Here is a 21464-nt window from a genome sequence, read left to right on the forward strand (position 1 = left end):
TTATAGGGTTGCAAACGCATCGCTGCGCATTTTTACATGGATTACAACTAATTTTGAGGGTAGAATGATGGAAATCCATGTTAAAAAGGTCTTAGGTTAGCACATTTTGCCCGAATATCTGTATAATCCTCCCCCCCCCCTCCCCTCGAATTTGAGGTTTTGCCTTAGCACTGGGGGACAGTTGCCCTTAAGCTTATGTCGGCCATAACTTTTAAAGTTTTTATTATTATTCCTAAAATCTGTCAAACTGGTCTTGGCAAAGAGCGATTTAGTAACCTTTCAAACAAATGTTGTGTTATCTAACTGCTTTGAAGATCAGTAGGTGGAAAAAAGTTGAGGGTCGGCGAAAATGGAGAAAAAAAGAGGTTGGTTGAGTAACCGGAACCACACGTATTGATATGTAAAAAATTTCTAATTGGAAATCTAATGAAAGCAAATGAGCCCAGTCAAAGAGAACATGTGACCAGTGATAAATTCTTAGTAGGCAAGTTGTTTCTTCCTTTAGTTAATACAGACAGTGGTTGCAAGATAAACTAAATCAAACATTTCAAACCGTTAACGTTAGTTAAAAACAAATGAAGCAATGAAGCCATAATTCTATTATATTCCAAATTATGGTTTGTTAATAAGGGATATAATGGTGGCTGCTTAAATAAAATAGGTACTAGGTATTTAATTTTGGAGGTAAATGTTCTTTGGAAATTGTTCATATAAATGAATTTAAAAATGATTTTGAGTTTAGTATGTGTGTACATTGTTAGTTTTTTCGGCATTCATCATATGTATTGACAAGATATGATTACTAGATACATTTTTATATTTCACTGACCAATAGAGCTTTTTGGGGATAGAACTACTTTTAGTTATGACCAGCAAAGAAATGTTGTATTATTCAAAGTTACTTATTCTTTTATTTTCAGTCGATGGTTTTAATTTTTAAAAAACGTTTTGAAAACAATTATTTTAAAAATAAATAAATTGTTTTTATTTTAGGACTATTTTTGTTTTGGTGTATAGATATTGTAGACGACAAGACATTCAACGCGTGTGGACCTAGTACTCTGGAAAACGGTAAAGTTGCGAAAAAAATCCGGTTCATTTCATTCATAAATAAATAAATAAATAAATAATATATATATATATATATATATATATATATATATATATATATATATCTATATCTATATATATATATATATATATATATATATATATATTATTATTATTATTATTATTATTATTATTATTATGTAGGGTAGGATTGCAAGTTAAATAAAATAACTGGTTACATACGGTCTTAAAATATCAGCTCTATCCTGTCAGGTCTAATAGCGAATGTTTCGAGGCATTCGCCATTCTAAACTTCACAGGATAAAGCCGATATCTTAGGACAGTAACCAGTTATTCTCTATATCAGTTTTGTGAAGACGCAACATTGGATACTAAATGCCTTATTGTAATATAATGGTTGTTATGCAGTATCATCATGTATGGCATTCCATGTTCCTTATTTGTATATTATGCAAAACCAGTCTATGCTATTACAGTGGTCGGCCTTGGTCAAGAAAAAAAGTCGCCACATTGTTTTTTTTTTAAATCCTTATTGTCAGAATAGTATTACAACCATGTTGATTGCTGACCATTACTGTAGTGTTCAGCAAATGTTTGAGAAAGTCACTAGCAATACGGTTGATAATTTTCACTAGCCCAGAGCTAACATTTACTAGCCGGAACCGAGGTCTAGTGGATTTGTCGAACCCTAATTACTTTAAGGTTCATTACCATGGCAACAATTTTAATGTAAGCAAACGCAAAACACACTTGCTGGGTATTTTGTATATTCAAACGAAACTCTATATTGTGTAACTATTGTATATATACATCAATTATATAAACATATATTTGTCTTTATATGCATTTACCGGCCTCGGTGGCGTCGTGGTTAGGCTGGTAGGTACTGGGTTCGGATCCCAGTCGAGGCATGGGATTTTTAATCCAGATACCGACTCTAAACCTTGAGCGAGTGCTCCGCAAGGCTCAATGGGTAGGTGTAAACCACTTGCACCGACCCGTGATCCATAACTGGTTCAACAAAGGCCATGGTTTGTGCTATCCTGTCTGTGGGAAGCGCAAATAAAAGATCCCTTGCTGACTGTCGTAAAAGAGTAGCCTATGTGGCGACAGCGGGTTTCCTCTACAAACAGTGTCAGAATGACCATATGTTTGACGTCCAATAGCCGATGATAAGATAAAAAAAAATCAACGTGCTCTAGTGGCGTCGTTAAATAAAAGAAACTTTTTACTTTTGAATGTATCGGTCATTGATATTCATTGTGTATATGTTAAATTAGATTTTTTTTTTAATGGGTTTTGTTTTTACCAGAATACGTTTTATTTTATTTGGTGCCAAAACTATTTTGTTTAAACTTGTAGAAAATATTACTAGGCGAAATCTATTGTGAATTTGTGATTGACATATCGTAATAAAAATATCACTTGTCCATTATATAATATGTTGTTGTATTTTAATGAAAACGTCTTCTGAAAAATAACTTTTTATGGCGTAGCCAAAAAATTCGCGGGATTGGAAAATGGATCTTTGTCAGACACAATTAGTAGTCAGGGCCGTAGCTAGGATTGAGTAGTTAATAGTCTAAACAAATTTCGGTGGGGAGGGGGGGGGGGGCAACTGTCCCCCTTGCCCCCCTACTAGCTACGGCCCTGGTAGTGTCTATGGTGGTGGTGATAATAATAATGGTGTTTTTCCCTATATAATGTGCCCTTGAGGTGTGTGTGTGTGTGTGTGTGTGTGTGTGTGTGTGTGTGTGTGTGTGTGTACAACGTAGGCATATGCCCTCCCCCTGCTACACCACTGCTATATAAGAAAGGAAGCAGGCTTTTCGGCCTGGGGAATGGCAGTCTTCCTATAAACAGACCAACTCAAGGGCCGCGGAACGGGGATGTGGGGGTAATGACCACCCCACCCCCTGCACTTTCCCTGTTGTTCTTGGTGGGACTGCCCTATTTGAACATCTGATAGTTAATTATTTTCTTGGGGGAGTATGTCCTCAATCCCCCATAACAATTTCCTGCTCTCAAATTTTTCTCCTTCGGGCCTTTGCTCCCAAAGCCCCGTAATAAATTCCGGCCGTTAAATTTCCATCCTCCAGGCCATTGCACCGACAGTGTCTCCGCCCCCTCCCTCCCTCCCTCCCACACGCTTTCAAATACACGCTGCGGCCCTGCAGCTGACCGACAGTGCAGTGACGATCTTGTCTTATGCAGAGAAATGATTTTAAAAAAATGCTAGTTCGGGGGTTTTTTAACAGAAAGAAAGAAAGAAATGTTTTATTTAACGACGCATTTCATTTACGGTTATATGGCGTCAGTTTTTTAACACAGACAGAAAAAAAAAGCTGTAGCAAAAGTGTCGGTTGTTTTGAAAAGACCGTTCGACTGTCAAGAAAATAGATCGCTGTGTACGGTAAGGTATATGTATAGGTAAATCCTTGAATGCGAAATTAATTACCGAATAGATCTGTAATAGAATTTAAAGGGAATACCCAGTTTGATGCCATTTTTGGCTCGTGTGCAAGAAAATTTTCCACTTTTGTTTTTGTTTTTTTCAATGTTGCTCTATAAATGTTCGGGGTAGCATGATCTGACCTTCCCAAACAACTTCGCTTGCTACAGTCAAGACACTCCCCTCTCCCTGCACAATTTCCTGCACATGAGCCTGCATTGTAAGATGTTTCCAACTAATAAAACTGCATGCCAAATACAGATTTTTGTTCAGTGTCTGTTTCTGATCGACCTAAGTTTAGTATGTAGTCCAAACTGGATTTGGTCTCTCAATACGTAGCCTACGAAAAAACAAATATATATATACATTAAGAAATACAATTTGGACCTAATACAAATACTAGGACGATTTAATATACTGCTTCTGATATTTTATGATGGGCGAGACGTAGCCCAGTGGTACAGCGCTTGCTTGATGCGTGGTCGGTTTGGGATCGATCTCCGTCGGTGGACCTATTGCGCTATTTCTCGCTCCAGCCAGTGCACCACGACTGGTACATCAAAGGCCGTGGTATGTGCTATCCTGTCTATGGAATGGTGCACATATATAAAAGATCCCTTGCTGCTAATCGAAAAGAGTAGCCAATGAAATGGCGACAGCGGGTTTCCTCTCTCAATATCTGTGTGGTCCTTAACCATATGTCTGACGCCATATAACCGTAAATAAAATGTGTTGAGTGCGTTGTTAAATAAAACATTTCCATCCTTCCTGATATTTTATGAAGAAAAAAATATTTATTAGGTAATAGTGGTCATTAAAAAGTATCTGTCAGTCGATGTGCTGGACGGAGCCCAGTGGTGAAGCAGTCGACTGATGAACGGTATAGGCTCGATCCCCGTCGGTCGGCCAAATGGGCTTCTTCTCGTTTCAGCCAATGTACCACGGCTGATCTATCAAAGGTCATGGTAGTTGATATCCTGTCTGTGGGATGGTGCATATAAAAGATAGTGGGTTTCCTGTCTCAGATTATATGTCAAAATTACCAAATGTTTGACATCCAATAGCCGATGATTAATAAATCAATGTGCTTTAATAGTGTTGTTAAACAAAACAAACTTTAACTGTCAGTTGACATCTTAAAAAAGGCAAAAAACTGAGACAGGTAAATACCATAACATAATCCTGCAGCGGTGCTCTGGAAAGAAAGGATATTTTACTAAGTACAAATATTGAGGCCGACCGGGTAAGTAGTTTGGTAGCGCGATTTTTAAAAGTTCAATTTGGTAACAAATAAACCACAATTACAGTGGTCGTAAATTTGCTCTCCATATTCTATATCCGGTATACGAGCTCCAAAAAAGTGAATTTCCACACCATTACTGGAATTTACGAGAAGTGATCTCAAATCATATATTATCGTGACATAGGCAGTGCTTGTCTGATTTGAACTTAACATTCTTTATTTTAATTTTGTACTATGTTTCTCTTATAATGCATTAAACAGAGAGTGGATGTGGCTTGAGGAACCCAAAAAGCAACATAGTGCAATGGGAAAGTATTTAAAATCATTAAAATAATACAGATTCAGTTGTTTTTAATTGAACAGTTTTATAGTACAAGAGGAAATTCTAAAACTATGTATCTTTTGTCAAATGGATCATGGATGTTAGAAGCAGACAACACAAGGATTAGGGGTTAGAACTGGAGAAAACCCAGGTTAGGGTTAAAAGTTACCTATGCAGCCCTCTACATTATGACCAATTTGTTCGCATATGCGATCATTTTTTATTTATTTGGCAACTAAAACATTTCATACCATCTATATAAAAATATAAGTAGGCACCATCTGGCTCCTAGGTGGAAAGGTTAATGTAGAGACCTGCTATGGTTTTCAGATTGCGAATTTAGCAGGATTCCATGCTTCCGTGAATGCCAGGTTTTGGGTTATAGGCGTAAGATTATGAGATGGAATCCCAAAATGTCTGTGTTAAAGCATGTTAACGATTCTTGTAGAATCCTAAAAATAAATAAAACATTCTCAAACTCAATGCCTGTAGTTTTCGTTCTACAAGGAGGATGGAGAAGCTGTCCAGTTTTGAGGTGGCGCCATTTCAAGGCCTGATGAACATGCTAAAGGCAAACTATCTGGACAGACCTGAAATCTTCAAAATGGTTCTAGCGTTGCTCTGTGACTTTGACTGTACAGACCAGAATTCATTTGACATGGTAAGAATCAAATACTGTAATCTTAGGACCAGGGTTCCTGCCAGAGGGTACGAAGGGTAAAATTACATACCCTGAAATCTTGGGAGTTTTAATAGATGCATTTTAATAATTTTTAGAACAATTATAGTAAGAGAACTGTGTCAAAGTCCATGAAATGCAGTGTCCCATTTCAAAAGATTTCAAACCCATAACCACCTAGTAGGTATACTTATGATCGGTTTTGTTGTTGTTACATACCCTCAAATTATTTTCTGGCAGAAAGCCTGAGGACCATCCATGAAGTATGTATGCCAAGGTATAAATTGTACTCAAAGATATTTGCAACTTGGCTAAACTTTTATGTCAGTTACCCAATCAAAATATTACCAAATTAAGTTGATTTAAAGAATTTTATTTATTTGATTTTCGAATTAACTTTTTGGTGACTTAATATATTCTCCAAATTCAATATTAATTAATATTTGGCAATTTTGTGAACGATAGCTTATCCCTGACATGCTCAAATATGGTTGGGTTTTTTCTTTTTACCCCCATTCATATTTGTTTTTTGTACGCTGCAGTTCTAACCAGGATTTGTTGGCAAGGTTTATCATGCCATGTGTAATGAACTTAGGAAAAAGTACTGCAATTTAATCATAATTGGGATGTCTTTTTTAGGCATTGAATGGCATTGAATGCATTATGTACCCAATTTATCAGAACAGATAACTACAAAAATATACATCCAGTTGGGAAGTGTCAGTATCACTTGATACTGGGAAGGGGCCAATGTCCGTACAGCAGAATGCTTGGATAAATCCCTGAATTGCCCCCCCCCCCCCCCCCCCCTTGTGTATGTGCATACATCCAGGGAATATTGCTATACCGGTCATGGTGCACTGGCTGGAATGAGTAATAGCACAATGGGCCCACCAAAGAATGAAATGGTTTATTTAACAATGCACTCAACACATTTTATTTACGGTTATATGGTGTCAAACATATGGTGAAGGACCACACAGATAATGAGATAGGAAACCCGCTATCGCCACTTCATGGGCTACTCTTTTCGATTAGCAGCAAGGAATCTTTTATATGCACCATCCCACAGACAGCGTAGTACATATCACGGCCTTTGATATACCAGTTGTGGTGCACTGGCTGAAACGAGAAATAGCCCAATGGGCCCACCGACAGGGATTGATCTCACACCGACCACACATAAGTGAGCGCTGTACCACTGGGCTATGTCCACCACCAATGGGGATCGAACCTTGACTGACCTCGCATAAGGCGAGCGCTTTATCATTGGGTAACATCCCCCCACTAAAGTCACTAAAGGTATACACAATAAACTGGTAAACCATAATTGCACCCCCCCCCCCCCCCCCCCCCCCCCCCCCTTGTGTATGTGCATACATACAGGGAATATTGTTTTCAAAATCTTGATTTGAGTGATATTTCTAGACGTCTATTGAAAATTGATTAGCAACTACTGTTTAATGTTTTAAAAATTGAGTAGCAATCTCTGAAACTGATGCTATACTGAACAAAATGCTCCCTGACATCAGTCCTCCACATTAAAAAGTACCAGTGGCAGATCCAGAAAATCCATTTAGCGGGGGTCTTAGTGACATGAGATTGAATGCCAAGGGAACTTTGGGGGATATTTGGAGGGGGATTGTAAAAAAAATGAAAATTAATATATATAATAAAATTATAACTATCGTAAAATTTGGTAGGGGGAACCCAGGCCCCTGGGCCCCCTCCCTAGATCCGCCTCCGAGTACCATACATTATATACAGAACTTTATGAGTTAGAATAATAAATAAGAAACTGGGTACATTTCACACTATAACATTTAAGACATACGAAAATTAACAGAATTTAAGTTTGGAAAGAGTTCCGACCGTTTCAGCCTTTAGTTATTGCTGTTGCCAATGCTAACCCTGAATTGTATTTACTGGGGGGAATGGGTGAACCTCTCCCCTTAACGGAATAGATAATTTTTATACTACATAAAACACTGCTGCATTTTAAACTGATTCAGTAAGTCTTATTTTATAGAACCTATTGCGTAAATATTTCGGTTGTATTGCTGTTGGTTGTTTTTGTGTGCGTGGGTTTTGTTTTGTTTTTGTAAACATTTTAATCCCTATCTTCATCACCACCCACCCCCCTACCACAGCACCCTCCCACCCCCATCCCACATGTACGCTGTTTGTACAAAATGTCTGAATCTCCTTTTAATCACACTCTCTGGGCGTAGGTCCTTTGTAGATGTCTCCTTATCAGAAGCAATTTGAAGCATACAAATAATATAAATCTGTTAATGGTTTCTGACTCTTTTTTTCTTTTTTTTATCATTTGTACCTCATCAATTCAAATTCATGTCCTAGATTTACCATATTCATTACTGGAGGACAGGAGCAAGGGTTTAAGGAGTCAGAGATTGTGTTAATACACATTTTGTAATAGGTTTAATTTTATAATATATTGTACTGGTAACTTTTAAAGACTAAATTATTTTTCATTTTAGACAGTCCGTTACTTGCGCATCTTACTGACAAAGAACTCTGGCTTGGCAGAATGCTTGATCACTTTTCTGCAGCCAAATCCAAGCTCCAAGTGGACAAGTCAAGTTACTGACTCTGTGTAAGAAATCATTCCTCACTAAAACCACTAAAGTTAAAGTTTGTTTTGATTAACAACACCACTAGAGCACATTTATTTATTAAGCATTGGCTATTGGATGTCTAACATTTGGTAATTCTGACATATAGACAGAAAACTGCTTCTTTTTTCGTATATTAGTAAGGGATCTTGTATATGCACCATCCCTCAGACAGGATAGCACATACTATGGCCTTTGATATACCAGTTGTGGTGCACTGGCTGGAATGAAAAATAGACCAATAGGCCAACCGATTAGGATTAATCCTAGAAGGAATGCGCAACAGGCGAGCAGTTTACCACTTGTAACTAAAGATATACACAATAAACTAGTAAACAATAATCAGTTAATTTCATTATGTCTTTTTCTTTAGTTAGATTATGTATTAATGTTACTTCGATAGATTGCAAAAATTAGTTTTCTGGATACTCTCAATATACTGAGCTGAATTGTTATATTAACCGTAATTAACGTATAGTTTTATCATGTATCAAGTTGGACTTTCATGGTGATTTACCCAATTTCACAGAGAACTTAGGAGATATGTAACATAATGTCATTTGTTGAATGCTTGTTTAGCTACTGGTTGACATGTATGGCCTAAATATTTACTTATTCAATGACCTAAAATCATTATATATGACATTAGGAAACTGTCCTCACATTATGCTGTATCACAATCGAGCACTTTGTAAAATGTAGGCAGTTTGACTGACATTTGACATTTAAGCACACATCACACGTTCTGTAAATAGGTTATGTGCTCACACTTTACTGGGGTGTGAGGCAGGGTCAGAACGAATTTGCCCTGAGATTTGTTAAAGTACTCTGATTTGTGCATTATAAACTTTAGTGTACCATAAAATAACAGAAAGTTAGCACTAACTAATCATGTAAGTAGTTGCAGTCACCTTAAGCAATTAAAAACAAATCTCAAAGTAGACATCATTAGAGAGATCTGCCCTTAAAGGGACATTCCTGAGTTTGCTTCATCGTAAGATGTTTCCGACTAATAAAATAGTTCTACGATTAAACTTGCATATTAAATATATTTTCTTGTTTAGAATATCAGTGTCTGTATATTCAACATGTTTCTGGTATTCTTAATATTTGTAAGAAGCCCAAACTGGATTTTGGTTTCAGATAATTTCATATGTATGAAAAAAAAAAAAAAAAAAAAAAAATGAAATTTAACCTACCGGGTAGTATAAATATTAGAACAATCAGAAACACGTTTAAAATACAGCCACTAATATTTTATGGAGAAAAATATATTTGATATGTAATTACAATCGTTAAAAAGTCTGTTAGTCGATAACATCTTAAAGATTGCAGCAAACTCAGGACTGTCCCTTTAAGAAATTGTGTTAAAACATGGTAAGACTCTCAGTCTCATATGCTTTTGTATGCCAAAGTGTGCATGGATGTTCCTAAAGTTTATAATTAATGAAAAGTTTAAAGTTTGTTTTGTTTAATGACACCACTAGAGCACATTGATTTATTAATCATCGGCTATTGGATGTCAAACATTTGGTAAGTTGGAAACCCGCTACATTTATCATTAGTAGCAAGGGATCTTTTATATGCACCATCACACAGACAGGATAATACATACCTCAGCCTTTAATATACCAGTCGTGGAGCACTGGCTAGGACAAACAATAGCCTATTGGGGACCACCAGCGGGGATCAATCCTAGATTGACCACGCATCAGGTGAATGCTTTACCACTGAGGTACGTCCCACCCCTTTACAATTAATGAATTTGGGTGGTTTTTTGGTCTTATTATTATATGTTTGGTTATAAACTTAATTTGATTTTCAGACCGACAGCTGACAAAGAAACGAAACAAGATCCTGCTCAACCAGTGAAGAAGTCACCGGTCGACCAGTTCGTCTACAACGTCCCACAAACCAAACTGAAACAGAGTCCGGGATCAGCATTTTTCCGTCCTACAAAGATGTCCGTTTCGTCTAGTGGACCGAGCGCTGTGGCTACTTTGTACCCCACCCTGAGGTCCTCCCTAGTGAGAGGCTCGGCGACCAGAGCTGCAATTCCCGCCCAGTTCTCACCCTTTCTCTATCCGGCCTATTTCCCCATGATGGGAGCCCCTATCACCTGGATGAGGAGGCCGCATGGCTGCGTACAGGGAAGCCATTTGGCTGGTACAGAGGAGGCTCTCGATCTAACGCAGCACCACAGTAGTTCTGGGTCAGATCAGAACGATTCCAAAGAAAAAGATCCATCCAAGTCAAAAATCTTGGAGGAAAAGGTTTCGGATGAAAAGTCGTTTGAAAAATCCTCACAGAAAGCTGCACTGGAAGACCAAGGAAGTGGAGAAAACTTTTTGACTGGGATGACCAACAACGCGAGCAGTGGCTTCCATCTGCCGTCACCGTCGGTGACGAGCCACGCAGAGTACGCCCGAGTCTTCTACCAGAATGCAAGTCAGACCGTCGGCTCGAGTGGGATTCCGTACAAGATCATGGACAGCTCCACTGAAGTGTTCCTCGGAACGGCCAGGAACCTGACGTCGTTCCCCTACCTCCAGCGCATGATCCTGCCCGACGGTCAGATGAAGACGATTGCGTTCGACAGTGACCCGTCACACCAGCCACAGCAGATCAGTCCTTCCGAGTCGTCACTGCTCGACCAGGGTCATCACTACCCACTGCTCAGGGAGAGGTCAGCTCCGGCACCGGTGGCCAAGATCAAGCCGAAGCCAGTCTGTGAATCGTCAACCTCCTCATCATCCACCGCCACCACCATGCAGGCAGCAGTTCAAAGTGGTGCGGAGACGAAGTCAAACAAGTCGAAAAAACGTCCTCTTAGAACCGTTGTGCAGATCGGTCTCAAGGAGAAAGTGAAAAAACTGTCAAAGACTACAGGCCAAGCTAATAAAGAATAGGATTAAATTGGTAATATACTGAACAACAAAAGAAATGCAGATATTCTAACGTAATACCAGGGAACATTTAAATTTCAAAATCTTGATTAGTGATATTTCAATCAATTGAAAATTGATTAGCAACTAATGTTTAATAATTGTTTAGCGAATCGCAATGCGATAATGAACAAAATGTTCCCTGAATACTGTAAATCGGGAAATGTTGGCAAGGAACATGTTGTTTTCAAAATCTTGATCAGCAGTATTTCTAGTCTAATTGAATATTGTTTAGCAACTACTCCTTGCTTTTTTTAAATTGTGAGCGATCTCTGAAACTTGTGTAGCAAATCACGACGCGATACTGAACAAAATATTTCCTGGTTAGTAAACATAAACATTTTTGTGAATTTAGAGAGGCTATACAAGTCGCTAATATTTCATGACGTTGAATTTTAAAATGCATAGCAACAGCTTGTTCCGAAAAACTTTTGTGCGAATGTTTTGTCACTGTCATTGATTAACTGAACAGAAAACAATGGTTACATGTTATTTCTTAAACCAAAAGGATAGCAAACAACAAAAGTTAGTTACCATGCACATTACTGTCATTTTCTACTAAATTTAAGATGTCTGTAAGTTGCATAACGTCACAATTAATGATGCTACAACCTATGCTAATTTATATGACTTTGCTAAAGTCACTAATATGTCACTTATTTTGATTTCGCTAAAATATAAGATCGCTTCCATTTTTATGATTTAAAGTATACATTTTTTTCATGATAAAATTAAGTTGATAAATCAGAGATGACAATTTTCAGGATTAATCAAGAATTCTGAATTGTTAAATAGTCTACAGGTACAGTTTTTCTGGATTTCCAAAACTAACACTATGGTTTTGGCTGATACTTCTGAATAGGGGTTGTCATTTTAGACCATTGTATAACCCTTACTCTTAGGCCAATCTCAGTACCCAGCCACCAGTTTTAAAATTTGCTGATTTTTTTTTCATAAGCCATTTTCAATTGATAAAGAGATAAAATAGACCTAAAATGTTCATAAGACAGTGATAATTTTAATAGACACAAAAACTAACAGTATTCAAAATGAATAATTTAAAGTAAACTAAAGGAAATTAAATTAATATTCATGTTTCTTTTTTGTTCAGTATATAAATATATATATATAGCCTAAAGAATATGATGTATATATATATACTACTAATGTTAATAAATAGATTGTATACAGCTAACCTTGGACTACCAAAGATGTTAAATAATTTGATGTATATATTGATAAACTTAAAGACTATCTAGCCAATAAAGAACATGTACGGATTAAGACGTGTACAGCTATTAAATAAACAATAGGATTATACAATATCAAACCTTGCTGTGAAAATAAATTGACGGAAGTGATTAATTACTACTCTAATTTATATCATGGGGAGCTACTTAAGATATTACCATAGTTATAGGTCTACCATATAACAGGAGCTAAAAATTACTCTTCTTCACCACGTCTGGTGTGATGGAGAGAGTGTGATAGCTCCCATTAAACAGCGAGATTTGTAATAATACAGCTAAACTTAAACTTCCACAACTATTAAAAAATAGGATACGTAATATACAATTAAATATAGATTACCAAAGCTGATAGCAATAGGATATACATGTATGCAACTACACTACCAGTTAATAAAGCATAGGATAATTATATATACATGTATATATATAGATATATATATATATATATATATATATATATATACATGCAGTGAAACCTCTCAAATCTGGACCCTCTGTAAACCGGAATTCCCCCAAAACGAGAAAGATTTCACGGTCCTTTTTTAAAAATCAGTACAGAACTTAACCTCTTTGAACCAGATACCTTTTAAAACCAGGTTTCACTGTTTATACATGTACTACCAAAGCTTATAAGAATAGACTGACCTCGATGTTATATAGCTTAAGCCATCGGCTGGTAGGTACTGGGTTCGCATCCCAGTACCCACTCCCTGCCAGAGCGAGTTAACAACCCAATGGGTACGACTATCACCAAGGGCAGGACGTAGCCCAGTAGTAAAGCGCTAGCTTGATGTGCAGTCAGTCTAGGATCAATCCCTGTTGGTAGGCCCATTGGGCTATTTCTCGATTAGCAGCAAGGAATCTTTTATATGCACCATCCCACAGACAGGATAACACATACCACGTGGTGCACTGGCTGGAACGAGAAATAGCCCAATGGGCCCACCAACAGGGATCGATCGATCGAGCTACATCCCACCCCTAACATATACTGAAGACGGTACTGCATATTTGATTCCTTGGCTGTTCCATCAGTAGCTTTTATCCATATATATATATATAACCTATGCAGTTTGATGGCATTTATTTGTCAAGAAACTTTTTTATTTACATCAAGAAAAAATATACAAGTTGGTATAGGTTTAAAACTTAATGTTTATATATGGATTTTAACATTATTCATTATAGAGCAACATGCCAATTAATCTGTTCCCTTTTGATGCAAATGGACTATTTTTAAAATGTGGCTCTAATTGTTCATTAGTCCAATTAAAAACCCAAATAAAAAAACCCAGGAAGAAGTTAGCAAGGATAATTTGTGTGTATTTAGGACTAAGTAACATTGTTGTCTGTACTTCATATGTGCTTCGACTTCATTGTTTCAAGAATGAATGTAAATTATTGTCTTTAGAAAAATTAAAGATGATTCAGTATACTATAACAATTATTAACTGTTAGGTCCATTACCCATCAATACAATTCCATGTTCACAATTCTGAATGCAGACATTTTTTTTTTTAAGTTTGTTTTGTTTAATGACACCACTAGAGTACATTGATTTATTAATCATTGGCTATTGGATGTCAAACATTTGGTCATTTTGACACTGTCAAAGATCTACATTTTCCCATTAGTAGCCATGTATCTTTTATATGTACCATCTCACAAGACAGAATAGCACATACCATGGCCTTTGATATACCAGTCATGGGACACTGGCTGGAATGAGAAATAGCCCAAAGGGCTCACCGACAGGGATTGATCCTAGACCGACCATGCATCAGGCATGCACTTTACCACTGGGCTACGACATGCCACCCACCCAGCCCACCCCCCACCCTCTGAATGCAGAAATGCACATTTCCACATCTGCATTTTTAAAGTGGATTCCTATACACATTCTTTTCTTTTATTTGATTTATTAGCATTTTTGAATGCTTATTATATGTATATCGGATATTCTAGACCCTTCACGTCTATTTTCCCTGCAATTTTCTTGTGTTGGTGGTTATAATTTTATTTCTCTGATCCTTACAAGGCCCATTATAAAGTACAAGGTAGATGATTCTCCTCCACAAAGTTTATCAATATGTATCCTTCTTTTATGAGCTTCATGACCCTTTTTTTTTTCTTCAAATATTGTCCATATAACTGGAAAATTAATACAAAGGTTTGGACAATGATATTCTTAAACAACCAGTGAACATTTTGCATTCTGACATTACTATGTGGAAAACTTGCATGAATTTGTTTTTGTTGAGATGATTTCCAACGCTGAATGCGTAAGAGCGTAAACTTATGGTTTAGGTATTGTGTGCATGTATATGCAATATATCGGTAAACTCATTTGCAAAATTGCATTGATGGAAAACGGGCCCTAAATAATTACTGGACAATTCTCCACAAACATAATACTATTTTAATTGTGTCAACTATTTATCGTAACATAATTTACACTCAATAATATGTCCACACATTAATTAATTAATTTTAACATGATTGTATGTGTACCTATTTAAACAGTTACTGTTTTTGTTAGAATAAAAGAACTTACTGCTTTCACTTTTGTTAGTTTAACTTTTCTAATGGTTTCCATTAAAACTGTAAAGGGAAAATAATATTATGCCTGGCCCTGTATTTTTTTTTAATGCTCTAAATGTATTTTCAGACAGACAGGACAGCACTGTTCCATGTTCAATTAATGATAGCACTATATGGCTTTATGAAATGGTTTTGACACTCGGTGTGCCTGCAATGTAAACCATTGGGCACTGGTTCTCCCACAGATAGTATCAATGTAGTGGAAGGAAGATTTTATTTAACGATGCACTCCACACATTTTAATTATGGTTATATGGTGTCAGATATATATAATTAAAGGCATACTGTCAGACCACTCATCTATTAAATGGCCCAACGAAGTATTACCTGAGAAAATATGTATTTGATTTGTCCCTAAATGTACATTATTCAACCATCTACATAACCTTCATATCCCACCTATTAATGATATTTATTAAAAATAATTTAATTATGGCAATGATCCATAATTAAAAAACTAAAATTACTGAGAGGCGTGACTGTATGCCTTTAAGGATCATGCAGATATTGAGAGAGGAAATCTACTGCCACCACACAATGGGCTACTTGTTTCAATTAGCAGCAAGGGATCTCTTATATGCATCATCAGACAGGATACCACAGCTTTTATTAGACAATTAATGGATCACAGGTTGGAACGAGAAATAGCCCAATAGGTCCACCGACTGGGATCGATCCTGGACCAACTGTGCATCAGATGAGCATTTTACCACTGGGTTGCATACCACATCTGTCAATGTAGTGTGTAAACCACGGGGTATCGGGTCATTTCCCAAATAGGATCAATGTAGTATGTAAATCTTTGGGCCGTGGTTATTCCACAAATAATGCCAGTCGATTGTGTAAACCACTGGGGCTTGGTTCTTCAAATAGCAGCAGTCTGCTGTGTAAGCCATTATGCACTGGTTATTTCTCAAATAGTTTTGTTTTTGTTTGTTTTGTTTAACGACACCACTAGAGCACATTGATTTATTAAACATCGGCTATTGGATGTTAAACATGGTCATTTTGACAGAGAGGAAACCCCATCCCACAGACAGGATAGCACATACCACGGCCTTTGATATATCAGTCGTGGTGCACTGGTTGGAATGAGAATTAACCCAATAGTTCCCAAATAGTACTAGATTCCTATGTAAACCACTGGACTCATTGTTCCTCAAATAGTACCAAACTATTGTGCAAACCACTGTGCCCGTTATTCCCAAAACAATACCATTCTACTGTGTACACATTGACCCTGGCTATTCTCAAAATAGTATCCATGTACTGTGGAAACCACAGGGATCTAGTTATCTCACAATAAAACCTACTAGGCCCCAGCTGTTCACCAAGTAGTGCCAGTCCATGGTGTAAACACATGGGTCCAGTATTCCTCAGGTAATATGTTTATTGTGCCAGGTTGAAAGGTTTCTGGATTTTTCTTGTTTTCCACATTGTTATAGTGTTTCCAGGTTTTCCGAAACATTTTCATATTCTTTGTCGAAAACCTATATGATATGATTTCGGCCAGTGCCTTGCATACATTCTGCATGGGGGCCACTGTGTAATCGTAACCCCAGCGCCAATCTTGGTACCTGACCACTAATATTTTTGTTATCTTTTTTCGTAACCCAGTGGGTAAAACCCATCGTAAAAACACAAGTAATATCAGTCTGTTGTGAAAATCATAGCCCTAGTTATTCACTAACTACCTGTCATGCCATTCTATATAAACCATGACCCTGGTTATTCACTAACTACCCGTTATGCCATTCTATTATATAAACCATGGCCCTGGTTATTCACTGACTACCTGTTATGCCATTCTATTATATAAACAATGGCCCTGGTTATTCACTAACTACCCGTTATATCATTCTATTATATAAACCATGGCCCTGGTTATTCACTGACTACCCGTTATGCCATTCTATTATATAAACCATGGCCCTGGTTATTCACTAACTACCTGTTATGCCATTCTATTATATAAACCATGGCCCTGGTTATTCACTGACTACCGGTTATGCCATTCTATTATATAAACCATGGCCCTGGTTATTCACTAACTACCGGTTATGCCATTCTATTATATAAACCATGGCCCTGGTTATTCACTAACTACCCGTTATGCCATTCTGTTATATAAACCATGGCCCTGGTTATTCACTGACTACCTGTTATGCCATTCTAATATATAAACCATGGCCCTGGTTATTCACTAACTACCGGTTATATCATTCTATTATATAAACCATGACCCTGGTTATTCACTAACTATCCGTTATATCATTCTATTATATAAACCATGGCTCTGGTTATTCACTAACTACCTGTTATGCCATTCTATTATATAAACCATGGCCCTGTTATTCACTAACTACCGGTTATGTTATTCTATTATATAAACCATGGCCCTGTTATTCACTAACTACCGGTTATGTTATTCTATTATATAAACCATGGCCCTGTTATTATCTAACTACCTGTTATATCATTCTATTGTATAAACCATGGCCCTGGTTATTCACTAACTACCTGTTATGTCATTCTATTGTATAAACCATGGCCCTGGTTATTCACCAACTACCCGTTATGCCATTCTATTATATAAACCATGGCTCTAGTTATTCACTGACTACCCGTTATGCCATTCTATTATATAAACCATGGCCCTGGTTATTCACTGACTACCCATTATGCCATTCTATTATATAAACCATGGCCCTGGTTATTCACTGACTACCTGTTATGCCACTCTATTATATAAACCAGGGCCCTGGCTATTCACTGACTACCTGTTATGCCACTCTATTATATAAACCAGGGCCCTGGCTATTCACTGACTACCCGTTATGCCATTCTATTATATAAACCATGGCTCTAGTTATTCACTGACTACCCATTATGCCATTCTATTATATAAACCATGGCCCTGGTTATTCACTGACTACCTGTTATGCCACTCTATTATATAAACCAGGGCCCTGGCTATTCACTGACTACCTGTTATGCCACTCTATTATATAAACCATGGCCCTGGCTATTCACTGACTACCTGTTATGCCACTCTATTATATAAACCAGGGCCCTGGCTATTCACTGACTACCTGTTATGCCACTCTATTATTAAATCATGGCCCTGGTTATTCAAAACTACCCGTTATGCCATTCTATTATATAAACCATGGCCCTGGCTATTCACTGACTACCCATTATGCCATTCTATTATATAAACCATGGCCCTGGCTATTCACTGACTACCCATTATGCCATTCTATTATATAAACCATGGCCCTGGCTATTCACTAACTACCCGTTATATCATTCTATTATATAAACCATGGCCCTGGTTATTCACTGACTACCCGTTATGCCATTCTATTATATAAACCATGGCCCTGGTTATTCACTAACTACCTGTTATGCCATTCTATTATATAAACCATGGCCCTGGTTATTCACTGACTACCGGTTATGCCATTCTATTATATAAACCATGGCCCTGGTTATTCATTAACTACCGGTTATGCCATTCTATTATATAAACCATGGCCCTGGTTATTCACTAACTACCCGTTATGCCATTCTATTATATAAACCATGGCCCTGGGACTACCTGTTATGCCATTCTATTATATAAACCATGGCCCTGGTTATTCACTAACTACCGGTTATATCATTCTATTATATAAACCATGACCCTGACTACCTGTTATGCCACTCTATTATATAAACCAGGGCCCTGGTTATTCACTGACTACTACCTGTTATAAACCATGGCCCTGGTTATTCACTCTGTTATGCCATTCTATTATATAAACCATGGCCCTGGTTATTCACCAACTACCCGTTATGCCATTCTATTATATAAACCATGGCTCTAGTTATTCACTGACTACCCGTTATGCATTCATTAAACTTATTCACTGACTACCTGTTATGCCATTCTATTATATAAACCATGGCCCTGGTTATTCACTGACTACCTGTTATGCCACTCTATTATATAAACCTACCCTGGCTATTCACTGACTACCCGTTATGCCATTCTATTATATAAACCATTCTAGTTATTCACTGACTACCCATTATGCCATTCTATTATATAAACCATGGCCCTGGTTATTCACTGACTACCCATGGCCCTCTATTATTATATAAACCATGGCCCTGGCTATTCACTGACTACCCATTATGCCATTCTATTATATAAACCATGGCCCTGGCTATTCACTGACTACCCATTATGCCATTCTATTATATAAACCATGGCCCTGGTTATTCACTGACTACCCGTTATGTCATTCTATTATATAAACCATGACCCTGGCTATTCACTGACTACCCGTTATGCCACTCTATTATTAAACCATGGCCCTGGTTATTCACTGACTACCCGTTATGCCATTCTATTATATAAACCATGGCCCTGGCTATTCACTAACTACCCGTTATGCCATTCTATTATATAAACCATGACCCTGGCTATTCACTGACTACCCGTTATGCCATTCTATTATATAAACCATGGCCATGGTTATTCCCAAAGTAGTAGCCATTGTGTGAAACACTTGGCTTTGATTATTGGTTTTGAAGGAAGGAAATGTTTTATTTTACGACACACTCAGCACATTTTATTTAGTTATATGGTTAAGGACCACACATATATTGAGAGAGGAAACCTGCTGTCGCCACTTCATGGGCTACTCTTTTCAATTAGCAGCAAGGGATTTTTTATATGCACCATCCCACAGACAGGATAGCCTTTGTTACACCAGTTGTGGAGCACTGGCTGGAACGAGAAATAGACCAATGGGTCCACCGACGGGGATCGATCCTAGACTGACGGCACATCAAGTGAATGCTTTACCACTGGGCTATGTTACTGGTTTTGAAGACATAATAAAACTGAATAACAACACAGTAGATCCGTAACATTTCATTCCTCCCGCACCTCCTGTAGGACTGCAGCTCAGTGGAATATATACAGCTATAATGACATGCACTCATGAATCACTGTAAAAACAGGTGTGAAAGGTGGGCATACCCTGACCCACCAGTGACACCTGCCATGAGCACAGCCTACAGCCATCGAGTCCATAGTTAAACTGTACAGGATGTCCACCAAAAAGATGAAAAGGCATGTACATGGTCAAAATGCTGTGACTGATCCATTTTACAACAGATTTTACAGCAGCACTGCTGATTGTAGTCGCGAAGTTCAAGGGTTGCCGTACTACCAAAATTATTCCCCAGTCTACTGTATAAACCATTGGGATCTATCTATTCCCCATAATAATACTGGGCCCCGTTTTACAAAGCGATCTTAGCACTAAGATCACCTTAAGTGCATAGCTACCTTATGCACTAAGGTGATCTTAGTGCTAAGATCGCTTCGTGGAACAGGGCCCTGGCTCCGTATTCATAAATGTACTTAAGTCAATGTATGATACCTAAATACATACCTAAACTACATAAATAAGTATCATACATTGACTTAAGTACGTTTATGAATAAGGAGCCTGGTCTGTTGCGTAAATAATCCCCGAGTATGTCTCAAACAATATCGGTCTACTGTGTAAAACGGGCAGTGTTTTCTGTAAACCAACTGTTTTCTCTAACATAACACCAATACCAGTCACAATATAAACTACTGGACCTTCTGACAGAAAACTTTAGACAAATTAACTAATTAAAAATATTTTATTTCCAGTATATTACAGGTGTTCGTCAATGTTCAAATATTACAAAGTATTTTTAACTTTGGTTAATGTAGATGCAAAAAAAAAAAAACCTCACATTTGTCACTGTCATGTTTATTCACTAGAACTGTTTAAGGACACATTATCAGGTGTGAGTGCAGAGGTGGGTTTTCTTCAAAACCTTTTTTTTTTCTTCAATATATACTGATGGAAAGAAATAAGGGAACACATAAACAAAACCAGCAAAGAATGACAGCAACCAGAACCGTCATCCATAGTATGAGGAAGATAACTGTGTTCCTTACATTCAGTTCACTTTACAGTCAATCCCATATGACATATTTGTGTTGTTATACAGACATTACTATGCTAGTAGTTAATTAAATTTGGTCTAAAATACCACGTTCCCATATTTCTTTCCATCAATATATCTTCCTAGGAAGCATGACTCAAATGCAGTGTTCGACAAATGTTTGAGAAAGTCACTAGTCTTCACAGAAGCTTTGGCTAGTGCCCTATGTATTATAGTAATACAGTTGATAATTTCCACTAGTCTTCACAGAAGCTTTGGCTAGTGC

At 37.4% G+C, this 21464-nt stretch overlaps 1 protein-coding gene across 1 annotated transcript; it reads left to right on the top strand.

Moving 5' to 3' along the window:
- Window positions 1-5236: 5236 nt before the first annotated feature.
- Window positions 5237-14224, top strand: LOC121384601. The gene is made up of 3 exons (XM_041515064.1): window positions 5237-5749; window positions 8269-8384; window positions 10229-14224. Exons 1-3 carry the CDS (start codon window positions 5600-5602, stop codon window positions 11310-11312), a joined length of 1350 nt encoding a protein of 449 aa, XP_041370998.1. The 5' UTR covers window positions 5237-5599; the 3' UTR covers window positions 11313-14224.
- The last annotated feature ends 7240 nt before the right edge of the window (window positions 14225-21464 follow it).

This window comes from Gigantopelta aegis, chromosome 2 (genome assembly GCF_016097555.1).
Source record: "Gigantopelta aegis isolate Gae_Host chromosome 2, Gae_host_genome, whole genome shotgun sequence".
NCBI classification, from domain to species: domain Eukaryota; kingdom Metazoa; phylum Mollusca; class Gastropoda; order Neomphalida; family Peltospiridae; genus Gigantopelta; species Gigantopelta aegis.

Excerpts from the sequence above, each read along its gene's own strand:
- LOC121384601 (XM_041515064.1), top strand. The coding sequence starts at position 5,600 with ATGGAGAAGCTGTCCAGTTTTGAGGTGGCGCCATTTCAAGGCCTGATG. Across the intron at positions 5,750-8,268 it reads ACCAGAATTCATTTGACATG|ACAGTCCGTTACTTGCGCAT; the intron begins GTAAGAATCAAA and ends TTTTCATTTTAG. Across the intron at positions 8,385-10,228 it reads AGTCAAGTTACTGACTCTGT|ACCGACAGCTGACAAAGAAA; the intron begins GTAAGAAATCAT and ends TTTGATTTTCAG.